The sequence below is a fragment of the Perissodus microlepis genome, chromosome 20 (assembly GCF_051167445.1).
Source record: "Perissodus microlepis isolate ML-2025 ecotype Zambia chromosome 20, ASM5116744v1, whole genome shotgun sequence".
Lineage (NCBI taxonomy): Eukaryota > Metazoa > Chordata > Actinopteri > Cichliformes > Cichlidae > Perissodus > Perissodus microlepis.
Genome location: NC_140480.1, coordinates 23456802 through 23480512, shown reverse-complemented (window position 1 = coordinate 23480512; position 23711 = coordinate 23456802). Strand labels below are relative to the sequence as shown.

Sequence of the window (23711 nt, the reverse complement as noted above, 5' to 3'; positions counted from 1 at the left end):
TCCTGAGTCCCAAGACTTTGGTAGACATCTGCTTGACACAGATGTCAGCAGTGTTTCTTCCTCAGATTAGTGAAAGACTTAAGTCGTTGTGCGGGACATGCCATTTTTAAGTTCCAGAAAGCTCTAAATTCCACTATAATTAGGTCAGCTGCTGCTCAGCTCTGCATCTACACTGGTATAATTCGAACGTTATTGAAGACAGATGTGCCCCACTAGAAATGTTTTTGTAACAGAGGAGGAGTTCCCCTTTATAAAACCTTGCTCCAGCTTCCATTCATTCATCAGTTTCCAGCTTAAACATAATTACTGATAACATGCCTCTTAAATCTTTAGTTGAATCTTTGAGAGAAAAGCAAATACAGCCTTTGCTGCATGTCGCATGTACAGCTGTAACTGGTGTTGCACTGGTGGTCTCCTTGGCCTTTCTGCAGGTGCCATTCCCTTTATAAACACTCTGTTGCATAGCAATGGGCCCCGGACAGTTCTAATTGGTTGGATAAAAGGGTCTAGAGTGTAAATCACACCATGTATGGGAGATAATGATGCCCTTCCAACTGTACGTTGGTGGGTGCTAGGAGTGTGTCTGGCAGGCAAATAGAGGCAGCCTGGGCACTGAGGCTGGCATTGTGAGTGGACTGACATGACTGAAAGAGGCCTTTGTCTCTTGGATTTCAAATTAGCCCCAAAGCGTAGGCTGGGAGAGGAGGAGGAGAGCCCTTGGAGATGATAAGAATGGTATGAGAGAAAGACAAGGGGGCCTAAAATCCGTTAGAGAACGAGAAACGCTTAATGGGACTAAATCCAAGGAAAATTGAGGACTGTCCTGCTTTTCCCAGACTGCATGGCTAATCAAATTGAGAAAGGAGTGTGACTGAATGACTCAATTTTTCTTTCTTTTTTTCATGGAATGCAGCTGACAGTTGGGTTGTAGGCCTTTGTGTTTGTTTTAAAGGGAAGTTTATGTATTTTATTTTATTTTTTTTTACTCCTGCAATTCTACAAGGTTCCTCTGAAAAGCTGTTTTATTTGGAGTGGAATTAAGATCACTTAAAGAATTACAAAATGCATGAGAATCACAATTTCAACTATAAGAAAAGCATCACAGTCCATGAATGTGGAAGCATCACTCATTATAAATGGATTTTGCCTCTCTGTAGAACAGTTCATTTATAGCCATTTTAGTTGCTGGTTTTCAGCCCGTTTACATGCCACACATTTAAGCCTACCAGGCACTCTCCCGTGCCAAAGACTCAAATGTTAGCCCAAAGCACTGATAAGACACATTTCAGTGCTACACTGCAGTCTACAGGATTATATCCACACAAAGAGCCAGTACCATTGTGGGGAGGCGCACTCTAATAGGCATGACTTCATTAAATTCAATCTCGTGTCATGAGAGGAATGTGCCTCCGACGATGCCTCACAGAATGGGAACCTCCATTGCATGCCTTTCAGGAAATTATCAAGCAAAGATGAAGAAAAAAGGGTCAAAATCTTACCAGTGTAATTCACTCTATTCGCTCTTTAGTCTTGTAGAGTGTTTCCAGCACAGCATAATTGTGCTTTCAGCGATTGCTTATAGTACACAGTTTCTTTTGCATGAGTCAGGATGTTGTGTTGACACACTTGCTTGTGCTTTCACTTCAGGTCTATTGTTGTCCTTTGATATTTCACATGCATGAACCATCTCTCTCTCACTCATAAGTTGGGTGTTGTGCTGTTTTATCTGTTACCATAATGTGGAAGCCATTCAAACGTTAAACATGACTGGTTTTTCCACTTCATTGGCACAGTAAATGACATTAAGCATCGGCCTACCTCCCACCCCTTAATTTAAGTGCTGTTTAACTATCTGGATTAAACACCTGACCGAGTAGTGGGGGATTAAGAAAAGGGAGGTGTCTGCACTGATGAGATGAGATTGAACAGGTTGGTAGAGGGTTATGCTCAGCCGGTTGAAGATCTCTGCTAAAACAAATAGAAAATAAAACACCTGCTTTTCAGTGGTGCAATAGTAGAACAGAGCCTTTGATGCAGGATGTTACAGCTGTGCTGCAGTTTTACATTGATTATTGTAAGGTCAGAGTTGAGTGGTATAGCGATCCAAGAGGGGATGCTCTTTGTTCGCCATTATCATCTGACATGAGGTTAATGGAATAGGACTCAAAGAGGGCTCTGCGGTGTTGGTGTTGACTGCCCTATTTTTTCTTCTTACATTAATGCCAAGACAGATCGACTCTTGTCCTGCTGTACTGACAAGATAGGGAGGCTATATGCTAGGAAAAGGTTTAAAAAATTAGTTCTCAGAAAATAATCAGTAGTAGGAGAGGTGTGAAAAGACCAAAGACAGATCTTTTTACACAAGCCATGGTTACTACTGCTGTCACAAGTGATCTACATCCTAGTCAAACCCTCCAGATATTATGTGGGTTAATTAGAGAAACAACATTATCACTTTAGCTAGCTGCTTCTCTTCTAGACTCAGGCTTTCTTAGGGAGCATCTGATGCATCTGGGTACTTTCACATTTTGTTGGTAAGTAAGATTATGACAACGAAATGGCAGATAAATTTGCCTGAATCTTTTTGTCAAGTTATGACATAAAGCTTTGAACATGCATTCTTCATTTAAGCTTTAATTCCAAGCACCAATCAGGGTTTTCATGGTAGATCAATGGATGTTAATAAATCAACAACAAACCCATTGGCCTAAACGTTCACTTAAACTAATGGGTGTAAACACATTTGTTCACTCTTCTGCACTCTCATCCAAATGACCTCAAAAACACTAATTCACTGTACACCCTGTGGGCTTTTCCACAGTGTCACATTGTGCTAAGTACCACCAGCCACTCATTCACCAGGTTCCATTCACATTTTAGCTTTTCACAGACTGAGTGAAAAGTGTGACCTTGGCTGTGTTTTTGCTCCCTAGTGGAGTCTGGGTAAGATGAAGAGAATGACAATTGGTTGCAGCAGGAAGGAGGATAAAAGCAGTTTTACTTTCACCCACATTCTTGGTGTTGACAGCAGTAGGATGCCCTTAGGCTTTATTTTTCCTTTGCTGTGTTTGAAGTTATACTGGGGGGGTTGAGTTCATCTGTGATTTATTCTTCGTCTCTTCTTAAGAGATGGCTTTGGCTGCAAGTTTAGTTAGACTAAACATGAGCTGACATGACCTTGAGTTACTTTAGAGACTGCAGGGCATTTAAAGTTTTTATTATTTTCTTTTTATAATCACTGAACTTGTCCAATCCTGGTTTTATCTGATAGAAAGATATGATAGGGCTAAAGCTTATTACACTGCCTCTTACAGCATTCTGGGATGCAAGAGCAGAGGTGAGGGTTGGAAAATGAAAGCAGCAGTTTTAGTGCAAAATGCAGATCAGTGGTGTCAGAAAAAGAAGCTGAGAAAGGGGGTACAAAATAAAATATTATTAAGCTGATGTGCACTTTGCTTCAGGTCATTTGGGAGCTTCTCTGCACTTTGTGTATGTTTGTGGGGAAAAAAATGAATATGTGCAAAGTAAGGATATAGAGTGAAATTGAGGTCAGTGGAGTGAGTGTGTTAAGAGAAGGAGCAGAAAGAGGATAAAAATATATTCATAGCAGGCCTGCCTGTGCTGTAATATAAATAATACAGCTCTGTGACATCTGGGAGTCTAGGCAACGCTTTCAGGGAAGCAAACCCCGGGTAAGAGACTAGTAAAAATGGATTTTGTTTTTCAGAAATGCAAGCTGGATTCTCTGGTGTTATTAAGAACACAGCAGGGCCTTTAACAAAGCATTAAAACATTCCTAATCTACACTTGTTTTAATCCGGAAACTTTGCGTCTGTGGCTTACTGGCTGATGGAACCATTTCTCATATAAATAGAGGTTAGAGTGGCTCAAACACATTTGGAAATTGCTCCGAGCTCTGGGAGATTTAAGTGGGCTCAGCCTTTCTATGCTGTCAAAAGCAGTTTACTGGTGACAAGAAAGCTCGAGATTTGAAATGGAGAGAGTTTAGACTGTCTAGCTGGAAGATGCTCTATGTCTCTCTGTGTCTCTCTCTCTCGCTCCTGACTGTATGACCTTGAATGTCCACAACTCTGCTGTGTGTAGTCTGTGCACATGCACACACTACCCCATCTCTGTTTTAAATATCTAATATATCGTGCCTTTGCTATAATGATGCAGCATGGCTGAACAACCTGGTGTTTTTGCTGCCACCCACTTTGCATTGAGTGGCACATTTGTCTCTGTGTGTGTGCGCGTGTGTGTGTGTGGTACGCGGCTGTTGTTTAAGGCAGCTGTCCAGCCGTCACCTGTAGTGACAACAGTTACAAACCACACTTAAGCCTGTGATCGCGGCGCCTTGTCACCGCTCTCCTTTGGCGGCACCACAAATTGCCTTCACAATGTCGCACCTCACAGCCACACACACCCACATTATTGTGAATTATCAAAAACATCCCCCAGGGAGCCTCATTTCTCTCTCCCAGTTAAATGTTATTTGTTCTTTGTAGCAGGAACACATGTGGCCACTACAGCCTTTACTTACATTTTCTGTCACACAGCCAGGCTGTTGCCCTGTTCTCAGTCTTTGGGGGGCTCAGTGTAGCAGAGGATGTAGAAGCAAGGTGAAAGGTTAAGACCCTGCCATGCATTTAAATCAGAATGGAGTGGGATCTTAATCAGGTTCAGCGGCAGCTTGTATTCATTTGGACCAAACAGCACTGACCCTCAAGCTGAGGCACATAACCCTGACAAGAAAGTGACCTGAAAGCCAGCTGACACAGCTCATCTGAGCCATAATGAAACATTCGAATCTTTTAATCTAATATTATTTTGAATTTCTCCAAAGCTCTTTTTATTTTTGCTTTAATTTAGCTCTCGTTCAGAAGTCAGAACCACTCTGCAGAAGCTTAGTGGTAGGACAGAGCTCATGCATTATTTAGCAATGCACCGACATCAGGGCTTTTGCACAGCAAACACCCGCACTCATTAGACATGCCCAAAACCCTGTTGAATTTTAATGCACCTTCAAACGTCAGCTTTAGCCCAGGTCTGCAAAAAGCGATTAATTATTACAGAGAGGACAGGCTGCGTGTACTCGTCATCATTGGGGATTTAGTAACTTCTTTGTTATTTTTTTTAGTAAGCAAGTAAATTCTATTTCCAAAAAGAATCACAAGAAATAGTCTCCTGAGACATAATATTGAGATGGGTTTTTTTTTTTAGAAGGACGAATTATTGTTTCCTTTTAAAACAGTTTCATTATGTAATAAAGATATTGTACTCAGTTATGAGTGATGTGTGACTCCTGTAGGTCATTTCTCTCTGAAGGTTTCTGTGCATATTAGACTAAAAGGTGTTATTACCTCACTCTGCTTCCATTACAAATCTCACTGATGTGAATTCAGTTTTGACATGATGCCGATATGAGAAAGTCTGCAAATAGAAAACCTCTCAGGAGTGACTCCTTTTATCCTGAAAGGATCTGAGAGCAAGGATTGTGATTTGGACACATGGCGACTGCATGAGAGGAAGGGGCCACCTGGCTAGGGATTGGGAGGCTAATTGTCCCTCTGGTGTTAGGTTATCGCTGCCAAGGGAAGGACACGCATTACATATATACCAGCACGCAAACACACATGCAAATCCAAAACGTAGAGGCTGCTATTCTTGTCTTTATGAGAAACAAATGTAAATATACGCAGATTCTTCTCCTGTTCAGGTGTGTGTGGATTGAACCTTTGCCACCCAGTACTTGCATACATGCTCACTTAGTTGAAAAGGCACAGCGCCCAACAGCTGTTAGCGAGTGTCCACTTACTTCACCTGAGAACTGTGATGTTTCTCACCTAAGTCCAGGTTACTCGTGCTTTGGAATGAATCAGCAGCAATAACAAAAAAGCATTAGACAAGCTAGTAAGGACATGGGTGGCTCAGCAGGGCTGACCAGATCCTTATGGCTTTTAGTTTGTTGGCGTCTTCAAGTGGGGGAAGGACATGCCGTTTACCTCTCTAACCCTTTATATAATTAATGGTGCCTTTTCTACACAGAAAGAGGGCTCAAACTGCATTTGGAGTCTATCAGAAACATCATGCTATCATGCAATAATTGCTAAGCAATCACACTATTGACATAATGACTCTTTGCATGTTTATTCTTTTTTCTTTTGTACCAGCATTTTTGCTTTACTGGGACACAACTTAGCATATATCAGTATATCAGACAATTTTCCAATGAAATGTAGATAATTATTGCCATTTCTTGTTCTGGAAATGGTCCTTCTGTACTTCCGTACAGGGAATCAACCCTAATGAGACTCCTCTTTAGAAAATTAGACCACTACAGAGCTTTCTATCCACTGAAAGGCTGTCACCAGGAGAGATAAGTAGGCTTCAGTCTCTTTGGTGCCATCAGAACTGGCAGGCAAGCACACTTGTGGCCCGCTGCCCAGATAGACACCTGGCACCTCCCTCTCGAACACAAAGAGACACACACACACACACACACACACACACACACACACACACACACACACACACACACACACACACACACACACACACACACACACACACACACACACACACACATTTAGTTTGACCAGATGGGCGCTCTTAAAGTGTTAAAGAGCCCACGTGACACAAAAGGTTAAACTAAAGCAACAATATCCAGTCACTTGGCATCTCTCACACTTGGCCCAAGAAGATTGAAATAGTGGTCATTGACAGCTCTTCTTCTTCTATCTCTGCCTATCTCCTCTGGCTTTACAGAGCAGCCAGATGGTGGAGCTCCAGAGGAATCAGCTGCGCGATGACATCAAGGAGTACAAGTTCAGGGAGTCTCGTCTGCTGCAGGATTACACCGAACTGGAGGAAGAGAACATCTCACTGCAGAAGCAGGTCTCCATGCTCAAGCAAAGTCAGGTGAGAAGAGAGCAACACTGCAGCTGCAAAATGAAAGAAAAATGAAAAGGGATGGGTATGAGAGCAAAAATAAACTAAATGTGCCTTCACTGCTATCATGAAGCTCACTCTTTGGCATATGTAAATGAACTAAAAATATTTTTTCCATTATATTGCAGATGCTTTAAAAGATTAGCCTTAATTACACTGGCGGCTTCAGGCATACCACCTACTTTGTCAACATACATTAACTGTATGCTGGATTTTAGTAGCCCTCTTACATACAAGCTCAAAAACTTTGCGCTTTAACATTCAGATTTAAGTGTGATATTAAAATCATCCTCAGCTTCTTCTTGTTTTCCCATAATGTCTTGCTGTGGGAGCGTTTGAAAGACTCAGCAGCTATATCAGAGAGTCTATCATGGTACAAAACACTTCCTGGGTTTATTCAAATGCCATGAAAGCTAAAAGAAATCCTCTTTTTACATAAAGCGCAGCTATATTTACAGCATGGATATTTCCACTTGATGCCTGAGCTCTTGATCCTCTTCTTAACCCCTTGGATAGTGTTATATATTCATTAGACATGGCATGAATTATACAGATATTACTGCTGTTTAGGGAATGAAAAGGATTCCCAAATCAAATTCCCTTTAAAATCTAAATTAAAAGGAAAATCAGATGGATGTGTTCTTACCTAACATTATCTTGAGCAATTTTACAGCTTAGTGGCTCATTTTAATTGGAGCTGCTAATATGCATTCTAGTGTGTAGTCCTCTGTGATTCTGAAACTCATGATAGTGGTTTCCTGTCCTCCCAGGTGGAGTTTGAGGGTTTGAAGCATGAGATCCGTCGCCTAGAGGAGGACACTCAGTTCCTTAACAGCCAGCTGGAGGATGCCATCCGTCTAAAGGAGATCGCTGAACGTCAACTGAGTGAGGCTCTGGAGACCATCAAGACGGAGCGTGAGCTGAAGGCTTCCCTGCGGAAAGAGCTTTCCCACTACATGAACATTGGTGACACTCTGTACAACAGGTAAATGGAACAGAAACCAGGTTCTCATACACTTCGCAAGAGGCTTTAAAAAAGCTCTTAATAACATACAGTTTCCACATTGTTTCTTCAGTCCTCTCAGCATTTCTCTGGATGGTCTCAAGTTCAGCGACGATGCTGCAACTGAACCTAACAACGACGAGGCTCTCCACGGATATGAGAATGGCTTCATCAAACTGGCCAATGCCATCACTGACGACAACCGGATCTCCATGCCTAAGAAGGAAGAGCTTTTCCGTCCTGTGCCCAGCCTTGTTGATGACCTGCTCAGCGAACTTAACATCTCAGAGATCCAGAAGCTCAAACAGCAGCTGATGCAGGTTTGTGTTTCTGCATGAGAGCTTGTGTTGAATCATTTTTATGCAGTTACACACTGAATTAATACCAGGAAACGCTAGAACGAAAGACATGCAATTCCTGTTTAGTGGCTCATGTAAGTGGTTTTTTAGACTTTGAACTATGAGTGTTCACAGTTGCCAGTTTATTAGCATCACTTAGATCACAGTAATCTGATAGTTCAGCAATACTGGAAGTTATAATGTTCAACTTTTGAAATTTAGTTTGATTTTTTTGGTTTTTTGGTTTTTTTACAAATAATCCTATTTTGGTCACTCTATTTATGTTTGTTGGCAAAATAGCAAAAGTTGAATATGTCTGTATAAAATGCAATTAATTCCCAAACACTCATAAACATCTTTAAAATGGTTTTACATTTTTACAAGTTACAAGTTTTAAATTGTCACATTTACACTAGAATTTATTGGGCTGTGGGGATGGACTCCTTCAGTGTTAACTGGGTGTAGCTGACCTGAAATCTCAGTGTTTATTTGGTTGAACGGAAGGTGTATCTTACAGTGGAGCGTTGTATCGTGCCCCAGTCTGCTGCAGGGATCTAAATCTCCTTACAGCAAAGTTAATCCAGGGAGACGCGCACACATATCCTGCTCCGTGTGACCCCAAGGCAGCGGGTGGTGGCACCGGAGGACCTGCCATCTGCTTGATCATCACTCCATGAGTCCAAGGCCACAACTGATTGGGCACCATGGTTACCAGAAAATACTAGCAACCTGTGGATAGTGGATAGATTTGATGCCTGAGGGCTAAGTCTTTTTTTTCTCCCTTCATCAAACATAAATATGGTTGCTGGATTAATGTGGGAATTTAAAGCCACCACAGTGCTGTTTATTGTAATGGACAGACTGTCAGACTGTGACAAAATCCCATGTTTGATATGACCCAACAGCATATTATTCAGCCCACTAAAACCTTCTGACACATCACTCCACAGATTCCTGGCAGCAATCAGAGCAGAGGAAACAAAAAACATTCCTTCTCATTTAGTCAAACTCTGCTGCTCTTGTGTCTCAACTCATACTATTCTTATTTCTTTAGAGATAAATCCCAAACGTCCACTCATTGGAAGTTAACTTATTAGTCCTTGGAAATTCAGCATTTACGACAGATTCTGCAGGATAAGGATGGCCACTGCTATGCTGACTGCCCATAAACACTATTTCAAGCATTGGTGTCTCATAAAAGTTTTTAATGTGACCACTGATGTAAATAAAGGAGTGTTCTTGAGCACAACAAGCCACTCTGGTTAAGCATGCAGTCACTTTTAGAAATGAATCTTCACGAGCTATTGTGAAATAATAAATTATGCATGCAGACGAGCATGATGCTTTAATATTATTTACAGAGCAGATTCCGAAATAGCTCAGTGCTTGCAAAAGCACAACTTTGTGTGCGTCTTTGTGTAAGATGACACGCCCAGGCTGTCTGCCAGCACTGAGCTGAACTGAGTCCAGCAGACTGTCAAGGTCATCCTGATTCTGATGTCAGACCTAGTGAGCGATATTCCTCTCATACATACATGATAGACAATCCAGATATATAACATGATTTAAAGACATAAGTCCTTCATCAGATTAGCATGTGCATGGGCGAGGTCCTTTGGCTAATTGTGTCTCTGCATTTCTACTCAGATGGAGCGTGAGAAGGTCAACCTGATGTCCACTCTGCAGGACTCCCAGAAACAGCTAGAGCAGGCGAACGGTGCTCTGTCAGAGCATCAGGAGAAGGTCAACCGCCTCACAGAGAACCTCAATGCCATCCGCAAGCTCCAAGCCAGCAAGGAGCGCCAGTCTGCTTTGGATAATGAGAAAGAACGTGATAGCCACGAAGATGTAGACTATTATGAGGTTGACATCAACGGACCCGAGATCCTGGAGTGCAAGTATAAGGTAAATGGCATGTGGTCGTTGTAGGCAGCGCAAAATATCAAATTAAATTTGAAACCTGCAGGAAAATGAAATGGGGTCAAGTCCGAAAAATGTCGTGCATTTGGGTTTCATTTACACTCGCATGTGATCTTGCTTCTCTAGGTTGCGGTGTCAGAGGCAGGAGAGCTGAAGGAGGAACTGAAGACCCTGAAAGCAGAATACCAGGCCTGTCAGTCACGTTACGAAGAGGAGCGCACTCGTCTGGCAACCGATGTGACAACACTCAAAGAGAACCTGACAACTCTGGAGAAGACCAGCCATGCAGAGAGAGAAGAGAAAGCCAAGCTTGAGAAAGAGCTGCGCAAGGTGAGGTGTTTCTCTAGACATGTTTATTTTGATGTTTTTATATATGCCTTATTTTTAAAAAAGCTTTTTCATTTTTTGTAGTGAAATAATGCGTTTTTTGTTTTTTTTGGTGTGTTCTCAGTTGAGCGACGTGGCAGGCGAGTCTCAGGGTAGTCTGAGTGTGGCACAGGATGAGCTGGTCACCTTCAGTGAAGAATTGGCCACCCTCTACAACCATGTCTGCATGTGCAACAACGAAACCCCCAACCGCGTTATGCTCGACTTCTACAAAGAGGGTAAGGGTGGTCGGAGCAGCCCGGAAGGCCGCGGCCGCCGCTCTCCCATCCTGCTCACCAAGGGCCTCTTCCCTGAGCCCAGTAAGACCGACCTGAGCGATGGAGCACCTTCCCCGATCTCCTCCCTGCCTTCTCCTGTGTCTGACCACCGACGCGAGCCCATGAACATCTACAATCTGGTTGCCATCATCAGAGACCAGATTAAGCACCTGCAGCTGGCAGTGGACCGCACCACCGAGCTGTCACGCCAGAGGGTTGCTTCTCTGGAGCTGGGCACTGTGGCCGACAAGGACAAAGAAGCCTGCATGGAGGAGATCCTCAAACTGAAATCCCTGCTCAGCACCAAGAGGGAACAGATTGCCACCCTGCGCACTGTCCTCAAGGCCAACAAGCAGGTAGGTTGATCTGTTTGAGCGTCTGTAAACAAAGTACTCTCAATACAAACATTTGTCATCGTCCACAAAAGTTAGAAATAGAGGTAGGGGGAATTATTTTGGGTGTGTTCAGCTGCTGAAGCAAATTCTTTGCAGTCAAGCTCTATAACAAACACTGGTTGAGAGAGCAGCTGTATGGTGACAGCTGCCTCGAGTATTTGTGTGGTTAGATTCAGAGAACAGCTTTACAAAGCAAAAAGAACCATAACCCAGAGGCGGAGTGTGTATGCAGTTGTTTGGTAGCCATTTGAAGTATGCATGTGGCTACACAGTGGGCATTAGAACACAGATGTGAAAATAACTCATAAACCGCACAGCTAGGGTTTTTAAAATGAACATTAGCAGCTGAAATCATGCGCCATAATAAAAGAATTAGGAAGCATACCCCAACTTCTTCCAGGTGCTTTGACCCTTTTGTTCTTTCTGCCAACTCACAGACAGCTGAAGTGGCTCTGGCCAACCTGAAGAGCAAGTATGAGAATGAAAAGGCAATGGTGACCGAGACCATGATGAAACTGAGGAATGAGCTCAAAGCTTTGAAAGAGGACGCTGCCACCTTTTCCTCTCTCCGGGCTATGTTTGCCACACGGTAAGAATCGTGCCAGCACCTGCATGACGGTCAAGAAAATATGTTTTATCTACATCCTGCCATCAAAGGCACAAAAGTCTTTATCTGACATAACATTGTAACCTGGTAAATTCTTTACTTATTTGATATCTCCAGAGGAGGTTGTGACAGTAGCAAGTCGTGGCATGAATTCCACACTGTGCTGCTATGCTACAGCAATAACACAGACACGTGTCATTCTTATTAATGCCGCACATGCAGCACACAAAGGTCATACACAATATAACCAGGTAGCATGAAGATAAGATTATGGTCATAACGTAATCCATGTTTACCATATGTTGGCTTTATTTTTAATATTGAAACATGACATATTTAAGTACACTATTGTGTTGTTCATTCATAGCCAGAAATCCCTTCTATTTGTACAGATTCAGACTATAAATAACAGAAGGTGCCTAATGTGGATAACCATTGTTTTTGACCGGTGACTTGGTGTGTGTATGTCTGTCAGATGGGCCGACACGCATGTTAATCTTTTCTGATTCCAAAGAGAAGCCGGTCAAAGGTTCTGCGCATAATCCCACCTCAGATTGGGATGGATTACACATTCACCCCTCAACACGTAGTACACTAAGGACTCATGAGCTGCTTGCTTGTTTATTTTTGGGTGTGCACATGTGCATGTGTGAACAATATTTTTGTGCTTTGATGTGCTTTTTTGATAGCTAATTTCATTTAAAACAATGATGCTCTTCCTATATTCCAGAAAGCACTGCAGAGATGCTGAGACAGTCTGTCCTTCATTTAAAGCTGTATTACATTCCACAGCGAAGTTCAAGCTGTGCAGAGGGGAAAGAGAAGGGTAGGGAGAGGCGAGTTTTTACAATGAAGAGTATAATTGCTGCAGGGAGTGTGTGTGGGCAGCTCAGCACCCCTCGTCTTACCCATGCAGAAATTCAATACAGATCGCTGAAGTGCAGTAGCTGAAGTAATTCCATATACCTGCAGTGCCCAATCAATTAGTAACAGTTTTAAAACTCATCCGGGTGCAAATATAGGCGTGTGTCTCCACAGGCTCTTTTGTATATACTGCAGAGCTAAATTGCTGCAGGATGCTGAAGTATTATAACTAAAAAGCAACCTTGGCTGATAGGGAACCAGTTCTTGCACCGACTACCTGTTTTTGGCTTCTTCTCTACTTTTTTTTTTTTTTTTCCCTGAAGGGCCCTATAGTTGTGTCATGTGTCAGAGGAGAGCAGCTGAAGTGTAAGATCATATTTGCATGTTTTTCTCTTTGAGTTTCTTTTGCCGGAGAGGGTTAAGATGTTTTTGAGCACATCACAGCTTCCTGTTTACTTCCTGTTTCAGTCCATGTGTTTTTATTCCTCCATATGCTCAGAGCAGCTCCACCGACTATGTTGTTGGGCTTTCAGCTCCAGCACCACACCACTATGTATGATTTACATTCACTGTTTATGGGACTCATGTATTGGTATGTAAATTGTGTCTTATACGACACAGAGTTGGGTCAGGGGACTCTTTTGAGAGGCAGGGGGACTCGCCCGAATGAAGTTTCCCACACACACCCCCCCCCCCTTTGTATCCCCTGTTCCCCCTCCATCCTTCCTCACAGCCAAACACCCGGTTCTCTTGTCATGTGGAAAAGAAAGAGAGGAAGGACCAGGCCTTTAGTTAAAGCCCACTACAGGAGTCTAGTTTGATAGTTTTTTTTTTTTTTTTTCACTTTTCAAGATAATCACTGCTCACACAAAGTCTGTAAAGGAGGATTTCTGAGATGTGTACTTGTGGATTCAAATGATGTATAGTCTTTGACAAAGGGGAAGAGAGATGAAGTGGAAGTGAAAGAATATGTTGGGCTTTTTATGGTCTTATTGTTCAGGGAATTGGCACATAATATACTCATAGGACTAAAAGACACACCAGACTTATTATTGACATTTTTGTTTTTAAAACCAATTTAACAAAACAATATTTGTTTTAACAGAAGTAGCAAATAGGATGGAGTAATTCTATTTAGTTTATTTCACGAAAGCAACACAGGAATGTTTATCACGCGTGTATATGGGCTTCACTGTCCCCTCCTGTATGTGTGCCTCTCTGGCTGCAGTATCTGGTGTCATGTTAACAGTAAGCTCCTGCCTCCGACATTCCTAAGACAAGCCTCGACACGCTCGTGCCTTCTGCTCTCGCTGATTAACTGTCCGAACATTTACGCCAATCACGTTTTCTTGTAAAATGTACACCTTCAGTTATCTGGCTATTCTGGTGTTGGTTCTATGTTAGTTGTTTTCCCTTTTTAGCTTTCTTTGTTTTGTTAAAGAAGTACCTCCTCGTGTGTCTGTGTGTGTGTGAGAGATATCCATACCACCATGACCAATCAAGCTCTAGACGAGACCACAGCTGAGCATGTTTTGAATGTGTGTGTTTGTGTCCTATTGGGAAATTATTGGTTATGAATGTTTTAGTAGTCACAGCCTTAATGTGTGATGTGTGTAGATAATGTGCTTGTTTGTCAGAGTGTGAATATTATGATTCCTAATGCTCAAAAGGCCAGCCGTCGCCTCCTGGCCCCCTTCGGCTATTGTGCTAGAACTCCCGATCACCAGGGCAAAAAGACTCCTATTGTATCCACCCACTGCTTAGAATAGACTCCTCTTTTTTTCCCGGGAAAAATGCCCCCCACCCCTATGCAAGAGTGACTGAACTGTCTGAAGGTGCACCAGCTCGCTTCTTGCTCCCGGGTTGTTCCCAAATCTCATACTGGGTTTAATGAGGTAGCACTGATCCCTATTGTCTGGGTGTGTGTCCCAGAGGGAATCAAGCTGCATACACAAGAGGAGGGGGCCATGGTTTGTATTTGTTTGGTGGTCTGGCAAGGCCAGGGTTCACATGGCCCACCACCACGTGCAGCACCACACGCAGCAAAAGCATCTGCGCTTCCTGTTTGCAGATGCTCCCTTCAAGACGTTCTTTTTTTTTTTTTTTTTTTTAAAGAAAAAGCTGATAAATTCTTCACCTACTGAAAGATTATTTGCTTGCTTTGCATTATTTTTATGGATTTTTTTATTTTATGTTATTTATTTATCGCTTCTGCAGCAGCAGTTCAGTTGCTAAACACTGACGAAATCAGAACAGATCGGTAATGACAGTTACGGCTCGTAGAGAAAAGAGTTTGCAGACTATAGCTTCAGGCTAGGGTGTTAACAAAAAATAAATAGTAATTCATTTCAAATAAATGAAAGTGAGTTGGGTGAGGCTGCCCAACAGTTAAATTGTGTCTGAACTTTGGTGCTGTACGGTTGGGCAATTAAGTGCTGCTCACCAACGTATTCAGCCCTTCCCTCCCAATAGGTTTGTCAGTCATTACTGAAGAATGTCCCTCGATTTGCTTTGTCAGCAGCACAGAAAACAGGGATGAGCAAGATGAGAGAGAAAGTGACTGATTCAGGCAGATAGAGAGAGAGAGAGTGTAGCAAGGAAGTGACGAGGCTTGAAAGGCAATGATAAGACCCAGGAGAGGGGATAAAGGAAACAGGAGCACGACAGCAGCAGATGGGGAGTGGCGATATGGACCCCCCACCTTGAAATCCTGTCAGGTGTCCCACTTTTTATACTTGTCCAGCTTTAGACACACACACACTAACACGTGTGCAAGGACAGCGGGAGACAGGTGATAATGCCGCAGTGCAGCACCCGGTGATGACGAGCGTTAGTAGACAGACTTCATATCTTGTGCTATTTCGCACACAGATGGGAGATGCAAGGGAGGCATAGAAGTTATGCTGTCTCACTCAAACTGGAAAATTGGAGATCAGGTGTGAACAGCTACACCTCAGAGCAATAAACCACATTCTTCTCTTCCCCGTCTTAATTTTTCTCCTCTTTCGCTCCCCTCCTGCCTTTTTCTCAGGTGATGCAGAAATGATCTTCCCTTTGACCTGTAGGCTAATGATTTCATCCCTTATGTATGTAATCTATCTTCAACTGCCACTGTGCATACATTCATATTATCCCAAGGCGCTGCAAGCTGCTCTCAGATGTCTCACCTGTTCATGAATGTAAATCATACCCTCTAGCAGCAGCTATACAAATAAAAAGTATGGGTTTAATTTTCAGTTTATGAAATGACGGGAAGTGCGGTGAGAGTTTGTTACTATATCTGGCAAATTATCTGCAGAATGTTTTAAGTGGAGCTGAAAATGTGTTCGTTGGGGGGACTTTGTTGAAGAGGACCAAAATGGCTGGTGAAGTCTTAAGTTAATATTTCAGAAGCTTGGGCAGTCTTGCAGGTCTTCATGTTGTGGCTCATGGGCTCCACCTGCTGGTGGCTAATTTATTACACTAGCAGGAAGTTTATGATGTGTGGGTTTGAATGTGTGTCTGAGTGTTTCTGTCAGTGAATCAAATCTGAGGTGCGGCATGAGGTTCGTGTTAAGTAATATCACAAAAATGCCCTCTTGTGATATGTCACAGGAAACCCTCTTTGTCGGTGAACAAATCTGACATTATTTTTTTTTTCTGCCTGTGTTTCTCCTGCAGTTGTGATGAGTATGTTACCCAGCTGGATGAGATGCAGAGACAGCTGGCCGCAGCAGAGGACGAGAAGAAAACCCTTAACTCTCTGCTGCGAATGGCTATCCAGCAGAAGCTCGCCCTGACGCAGCGCCTGGAAGATCTGGAGTTTGATCACGAGCAGACCCGTCGGGGAGGCAACGCAGGCCGTGCTAAAGCACGCAGCAAGGCCGCCGGCACCGCCAGCGCCGCCGCCGCTACCACCACCACCAACAACCCGCATGTAAGTCAGAGTCTCACCTGCGCTGTCTCGGGCCGACCAGAGCACAGCAGTTCTGTGCCCAGCGGCATCCTGGGAGGCCCCGTGGTCTTCTGCAGCGAGAAGTACAAGATCTACTGCGATTGAGGCGGCAGAAACGTCCGCATGGGACTGCTGTGTACAGAGGGGAGGGGGCTCACGGGCCGAAACCCTTCCTGCCTTAGTGTTAAAGAGCCCCACTTGCTCGCTTAGCTCCATGGCCAGCCTGCGCTCCTCTAGGGACTGATGTGTTACTAACCAGCTGCTCGTGTGTGCTACTATAAACGCTTAGGGGAATGCAGTGTATGTACAGTGTGCACTAGACGTTTGGACTGTAGTAGACATATATGGCATGTGGGTTATAAGGCCCTGGTTATATTGGGGGGTTTGTGGATATTATGGGTTGTCTATTCTTTCCGCTGTCATAGTGCTGTACGTATGATGTAAAAGCTGGCAGCTTCTGTGCTTGTTTGTTCTGGCCCCCCGGAGTGGCTTGCCTGGTCACATTAACACATTGCTGAGGTGGAGACGTGTAAAGATGATGTCACTCTGATGCTCTAACAACTAAACTTGACATCCTCTGTTCTTTGGCTTGTCTGTCGGCATCGGTGCTCCTTTCCGAATAAATAAAACGGCCCCTTCTTTCCTCTGCCTCTCCGTCCTGGTCCCCCCAGGACCGAACCGTGCCCGGCAGCCCACTTTCTAATGTTTACAACCAGAAAAAGGAACTAGAATATGCAAGCTCCCTCTGCTTTTTTGCTAGGGGAGCACAATATGATTTTACACAGAAATACAAAAAAAAATCATAAGTGGGTCAATGAAGTTGTTTGGGCAGAAAAGGAGCACTTGTGACCACAGCTGTTTATTTCAGGTTAATTTTAAAGCTGTGACGCTAGCACACCAATACTATAGGGTCAATAGAATCGCATGGCTTTGCAGCTGAAAATGCTTGACAGCTTTTTAACTGTTTTTCTGTTGTTAGGTGTGTGGTACCAGACAAAACTCTGTACTACAGGGCTCTACATTGTTTTTTGTTTTTAAAAGAAAAGAGGAGTTAATTGGTGTGATACAAGAGGGCTGTCTAATCCCTGTGACCCATTATGTTGCAAAGGATTCATTCAGAGCCATATTACGAGAAAGAAGGTTTGACAAATCGACACATCTAAATTAAGTGCACTTCAGCATAGGTGCCTCAGGTTCCTGCTTCTGTTCAAATGGATATAATGCTTACTGTGAAAAGAGATACAATATAGTTTTAATCAGAGAGGATTTTTTTAAAAAACTCTATAGAATAAATCCTTGAAGAGCACAAATCGAAACTGTTCACACATCCGGACAATAAATCTGCAAACAAATCCAACCGACCGCTCGACAAAAGTGCCTGTCGACCCCAAACGCTTGATATTTTTATCTATTTGTTGATGTAAAGCCCTGTCCTTGCGTCTCAGCTGAGCTAATGCTGTTCTTTTCCTTCTCACTCCCCCCCCACCCCCTGCCCCCCGCTGTTTGCGAGATTGCTGAGAGCTGTCAAATAATTTCTATGTGGTTATGTGGCTGGAAAAAAAAAAGTCCTCTCCTAATGTCTCTAATCTGTGTCTCGTTGCTCGGTCGCTACTACGACCTTCTCTCTTGTAGATTGTCAGCAGCTTGCTCCCCCAGCATCACCACTCACCCTTTAACTAGAATGAGGAATATTTTTGTCAGGTAACGTCCTCGCATACGATGTGTTTTCCGAATTTTGCCTGTGTTTATATCTCAGTGTTGCGGTGAAGGGCCTTCATTTGTGTACAAGGTTTTTAACCATTGAAATGAAGGGCCTCTCTTGTTTGTTTTCTTGGTTTGCTTGGTGTGTGAGGACAAAGCAACGTACTGTTTTAGTATTGACAATAGCTTTAACCCCTTGCAAGCTAGTATTACGCAAATAGGCAAAATTTAAGTGGGGCTTGTGTTTAATAAAATCCATGTACCGCTTGTGGATCATAGACACATTAGCTTTATGATGCTAAAAGCAGGGTTGATGTGAGGAAATCCTGCAAGATTTGTTTAAAAAAAATAGCATTTTCTACTACTAATAAGCTATATATAAAATTCTCTATATTCTTAATATGATCATGTTCAGGTTATAATCTTGCAGGTTTCTACTACAGTATTCCTTCCTCTTAAATGCATATACAATGGGCATTTATTCCTCTGAACACAGAGAATTATGTCCGCAGTCAACCCTGCTTGAGCCGCAGCACACAGCATGGAGACGAGGCTATTGTACACTTTCTGAAAAAAGAAAAAAAGCCCAGCCTCCTTAGAGGTCAGTCACTCCTATGTTTGAAGTTCAGTCAACTTAAAAGTGCGGTATATTCTGTTTCCATCAGTTTGCGCTGAGAAAAAAGGTTTAGGGAGTAGAGGAGGGAGAACTAATCGTGTTGTAAACCAGCTCCTGAGAGAGGAGATAAGAAAGCTAAACATGCTGGTGAAGAAAGCCAGATGTGTGGCTGGATGGAGAATCTAATCCAGGGGTGCTTTTCGTTACGCATGCTTATCTCCTTGGGAAAGTGTATAATTTAAGGAATTGGAAGATCCTACCATGATACTTAGAGACGTGAGAATAGGCTGGCATAGCGAAAAACACCCCGTGATTTTTTTTTTCTTTATTATTTTTCTGAGGGATAAACTCCCGCTGATATTTGGAGGAAAAAAAACCTTGAGATTGGTTGCTCGCTCAACCAGAGGACATTGATTCAAATTAGTTAAGCTCCCAACCGTATCCCTTGTATAGGTTATGTGGATTTACTGAGCAGTAGATGATTGCAGGATGTGATTGTGACTAGAATCCCCTCTCCTTAGATAGACTAATCCCCGCTTGGCTCGATCTAGTTTGAAATCAATGTCTGGCTTTTTTGGTGTCATTACAATATGCCACCTAAAATAAAACAGCAAAGCTCCTCCTACCTCTGCCTGCAGGCTCCTCCCACATCACCTCTAAGTTTTACTTCACATGATGCATCTTGTTTCTGATTTAAAAGTAAGCCTGCATGTCAAAAGCATAACCCATTTTTCATTAACTTGCATGGCTAATGAGAAAGACCCATCTCCTTTGGTGGTGAGATGTGGCTTCAACTCTGTCCTATGAATGAAAGTTCATGGTACTCGTGAGTCACTGGCTTCCTAACCGCACCTGCGGGATGATTTGCAGTGAATGCGCTTTCACACCAGAAACTAAATGGCCATACTGGCCGGCTTAAAGTTCCTAACATCGCTTTCTGTTGCTTTGACTAACCAACAGCCGCCATCTTACTGTGTCTGCGTGGACTCCGCTGCTGTGACCTTGTAAACAGTCGCTCTCAAATGACCAAAACCAAGTGCTAATGATGCTCATTATTTGTTTGTTTCTCCACTTTTGCAGTAATTTCAGTAATTCTGCACGGACGACGAAGTACCAACACAAGGTCCATTCTCGCAGCTGATTGAGTTGGGCGAAACGAGTTAGCGCTACTCTAGGCTATTTGGACTTGAAGAAAAAATAAAACGGCAAAAACCTAAGTACAAACGTTAAGCACAGGTTTTTAATTTGAATCAATTGTCCTCCCCTTTTCATTTTAAAATTCTGTTATGTTATGCACATTAGGATCACACTTGGTCCAAATTGTGGATGTCTCTGCTGGAAGCCTTTTTTGCCTCGCAAGTACAGTGAACTTCTTGGCTTGTAATTGGCCAATCCATCCAAATCCTCTATTGAGAAGCCAAGGGAGATGTGGTCGTTTCTTATTGTTAATCAACAAGCTGTTTTTGTTTGGTTTTATCTCTTATTTTTAGTTTATCGTTTTGTTAATCTGTGCACTTTCATTTTATAGGATTATAACATGCTATTATTAACCTATAGGAAAGCATGGTAGTACAATGGTTTGTTGAGTTATCCAATATAGGTTGGAGGACTGTAGTAGTGTAAGTCCTTCTCAAATATTTGAATTTAAACAATACGCACTACAGTAAGGCTCCACAAACCACAAATGTACTATGATGACTCTGTCCTCAAGAATTTATCCATCAAATAATCATTTTAAAATCCTTTTGTTACATCGTGTTATGCTGTTGCTTTTATTTTTCATATGTTTGTTCTACTGCCATGTTCTCTACAAAAATCCAGGGTGATCAAATTCTGGGGTTTTTTCATGTATTTATTATTCCTAGGAATAGTTCAAAAATTACACTATGAAACTTGACAACGCTCTGACTCAAATAGGTAAGTTGTGTCTTGGGAAAAATTTGCGTGACGACGATATGTGCTTTTCCTAGCTTCTTACCGAGGGCGTTCCACTGAAACGGGATCGCTGGCTTTCAGAATTCTTTGCAACTGCGACAATTAAAATTCCAAATTGGAATTGTTTCATTCTCTCTTTGTTTATTGTGCCAAATCTTGGTACACCGTTTAGGTTGAAAATGAGAAAAAGAATCGGAAAGAAGAAGAAAAAAAAACTAAGAAAGGTGCAGTTTGGGCCATGGCTCTCGCTGCCGTGCGAGAGCCGGGGTTTTGTTTTTCGGTTCGTTTTAGTTCTTCGTTTCTGACCAGTAGTGCCTTTCATTGTTTCAAGGGAGAATCTTAGACTAGTGTTTTATGTTTCTGTTTTTTATATATAGGTGAGGACTTTGGGTTCAAAATGACTGTGAGCAGCAATAAGCGCAAAGGGAATTTTCCCCCCTTTTCTGCATGAGTGAGGTGATAGTTTTGAAATTAGCTCAATAAAACTCAAGTTGTATTGAATTCTGCAGGTCAGTGATCCCCTCGAGAAATTCAGGGGTATTGAGAAAAGTTTTTTTTTATTTTATTTTATCAAACATTGGGAACCAAAAGAGATCCCTTTGGCCTCCTGTTATTGAACAAAGTGCTCCAAGCATCTTTAATGTGTTGGGGTAGATCAGTGTACTATTGGAAACATCTCTGTATCTCTAGCTTTGTTTGGTGAAGGTAATGTGATATCAATAGTATTGTTAAAAATGTGCAGAGAGCGCATTTTATCTTTACTTTTGTCTAATTTGACTTTTGTTTGTTTTGGGTTTTTTTTATTCTTGAATCTTTTTTTACATCATCTTTGAGCATGGTGTTTTCAGGAAACAGAAAACAAGATTAGCATCAACAAGCTTGAATAGTGCCATTATAGCCAATGCTTGTTTGTTGAGGCGTTAAAGTTACCAATATGGATAAGAAGCTAACAAAAAAAAAGTGCAATTCAGATACTGTTTTACATTAAAAAGAGAAAGTTTTCTGTTTGCTGGAAGCGATAGCATTGTGATACTACAAAAAATAGCTGTGCAAACTTTATATTGTCATATTGTGTTTCAGTATTGATCCATAATGAGAGTTTGATATCTTTATATGAAATAACGACTTCACCTGTATTTATTTGAACTGTCATGCAGTACTGTATTCTTATCAATAATGTGCATTATGATTAGTGGCATATTGATTACAGCTAAACGTCATATGCATGTTTCTCAGTCATGGGACCTTTACACAGAGTTGAAAACAAACATGTTAAAACTTTTGTCAGGGTGTTTTTAAAAGAGAGAAAAAAAAATTAGGGCTTGGGGCGGGGACCAGTTAAGTCTGATGTATTACTGCTGAACTAATCCTATGAAAGTGTTTTGTTTGTTTTCTAGTGGAGATGGTATGTCTGTGTAAGGGTAGTCATACTGGCTAAAATCAATAAATGTGACTTAAGTTCCAGCGTGTTTCAGTGTTGTTATTTATAGCTGCTCCACAGCTGAAGCAGATGAAAGGGTTAACCATTGAAGTATGTGGTCTGCAGCCCTGGAGTCTCCTCATAGCGTTCCCAGTTGGAAGCCAGGGGAAGGGGGAACTTCCCAGCTGTCCAAGCGGCTCCAGGAACCTGATCACATTTCACACAATGCACAAAAACACCTCCACCAAAACCCCCCTGCCTCCCCCATCCCTACCCTGTCTGTTCTCTGCTGTATTGCTTAAACCTTGCCCCTCCCTCCTCTGCCCCCTCCATTTCCCGTTTCTTTCTCCCCCTCTCCTCCACTGTCCCTCCCTCCTGGAGATATGCCCAAGCACTGATTGGTCCCAGTTTCTTTTTTGACCTTCGGTACACCCAGCATTTCCTGTCGAGGCTCTGGAGGCCAGCTCTCTGCTCAATTAAAACTGCTGTTATTTTCTTGGTGTTGATTTACAAGAGGAAAGTATGAATGTTACTTTATGCCATTTAAAAAAAAATCTACACATTAATGACAATAAAGGGGAAAAATTGAGATTTTTATTTATGCAAATGAAACCAAATAAATAGATGGACTAACTGTTATTGATCCATTCACTTTAGAGGTCAAAATGTTGTATGGATGTTTTAAACTTCATCTATAAGTGCTCTGAATGTGCAGATTACTCCAAATGAAGAAGTGAAAAAGCACAAGGTTGACCCTCTGAGTAAGAGGGCTAAAAATTCTATACTTTGAAAGCTCAGATGCTCTTAGTTGGTTTAAAACCATCTTTTCTGTCCACCCAGATCAAGTTTATTGTCAATATTAAGTCAAGGCTCCCTCTCTTTATTGTTTTTTTTCTTCTGGTTTGGTTAATTCTGTATTTCTTCCTTTTAGAATATTCAAATATTTCTTTTTATTTATTATTTTAGAAAAACATCCGATTCTCTCTAGAGCTATTCTCACACTCCTGTCATTGTTAATTCTCCTCCTTTAGAGCTATGTGGGCATTTCTCAGATTGCTTCCAAAACATTCCTACTTTCTGATGAAAGTAGTTCTAAGTTCATTTAAAGTCTCTGATAGACATTTAATATTTAATCCAAATAAAAGGTCTAGAAAGAGTTATGAGCTTATTTCGCCTTACGAAATTGTGGAATATCATCTTGACACGTTGGATACAGTTTACCAGAAAAAAACGCTGGCAATTTAGCAGTAGCATGTTTGCCTTGTGCCCTACACCGTTTGAAAATTAAGACAGCAGAAGCAGAGATACTCTTACTCTTGTCCTTTCCACCACTGCTTTTATCAGAACTAAAGTATGCAGAACCATTTACCTTTTTGGTAAATG

General features: G+C 42.1%; 1 protein-coding gene across 5 annotated transcripts in view; it reads left to right on the top strand.

The window, feature by feature from the left end:
- LOC146364565 (protein bicaudal D homolog 2-like) overlaps positions 1–22372 on the top strand; it is a 40223-nt gene extending 17851 nt beyond the window's left edge. The window contains exons 3-12 of one of the 5 annotated variants that reach the window (XM_084916350.1): positions 6769–6921; positions 7722–7936; positions 8028–8274; positions 9940–10197; positions 10339–10542; positions 10664–11212; positions 11689–11840; positions 16383–16638; positions 18289–18357; positions 20054–22372. In XM_084916350.1, the coding sequence (XP_084772476.1) occupies positions 6769–6921; positions 7722–7936; positions 8028–8274; positions 9940–10197; positions 10339–10542; positions 10664–11212; positions 11689–11840; positions 16383–16638; positions 18289–18336 (2082 nt within the window). In that variant the 3' untranslated portion in view covers positions 18337–18357; positions 20054–22372. Of the gene's footprint in view, positions 1–6768; positions 6922–7721; positions 7937–8027; positions 8275–9939; positions 10198–10338; positions 10543–10663; positions 11213–11688; positions 11841–16382 lie in introns of all 5 variants that reach the window. The other 4 variants (XR_014798856.1, XM_084916349.1, XM_084916351.1 and 1 more) reach the window with 4 other exon arrangements.
- Positions 22373–23711: the final 1339 nt, after the last annotated feature.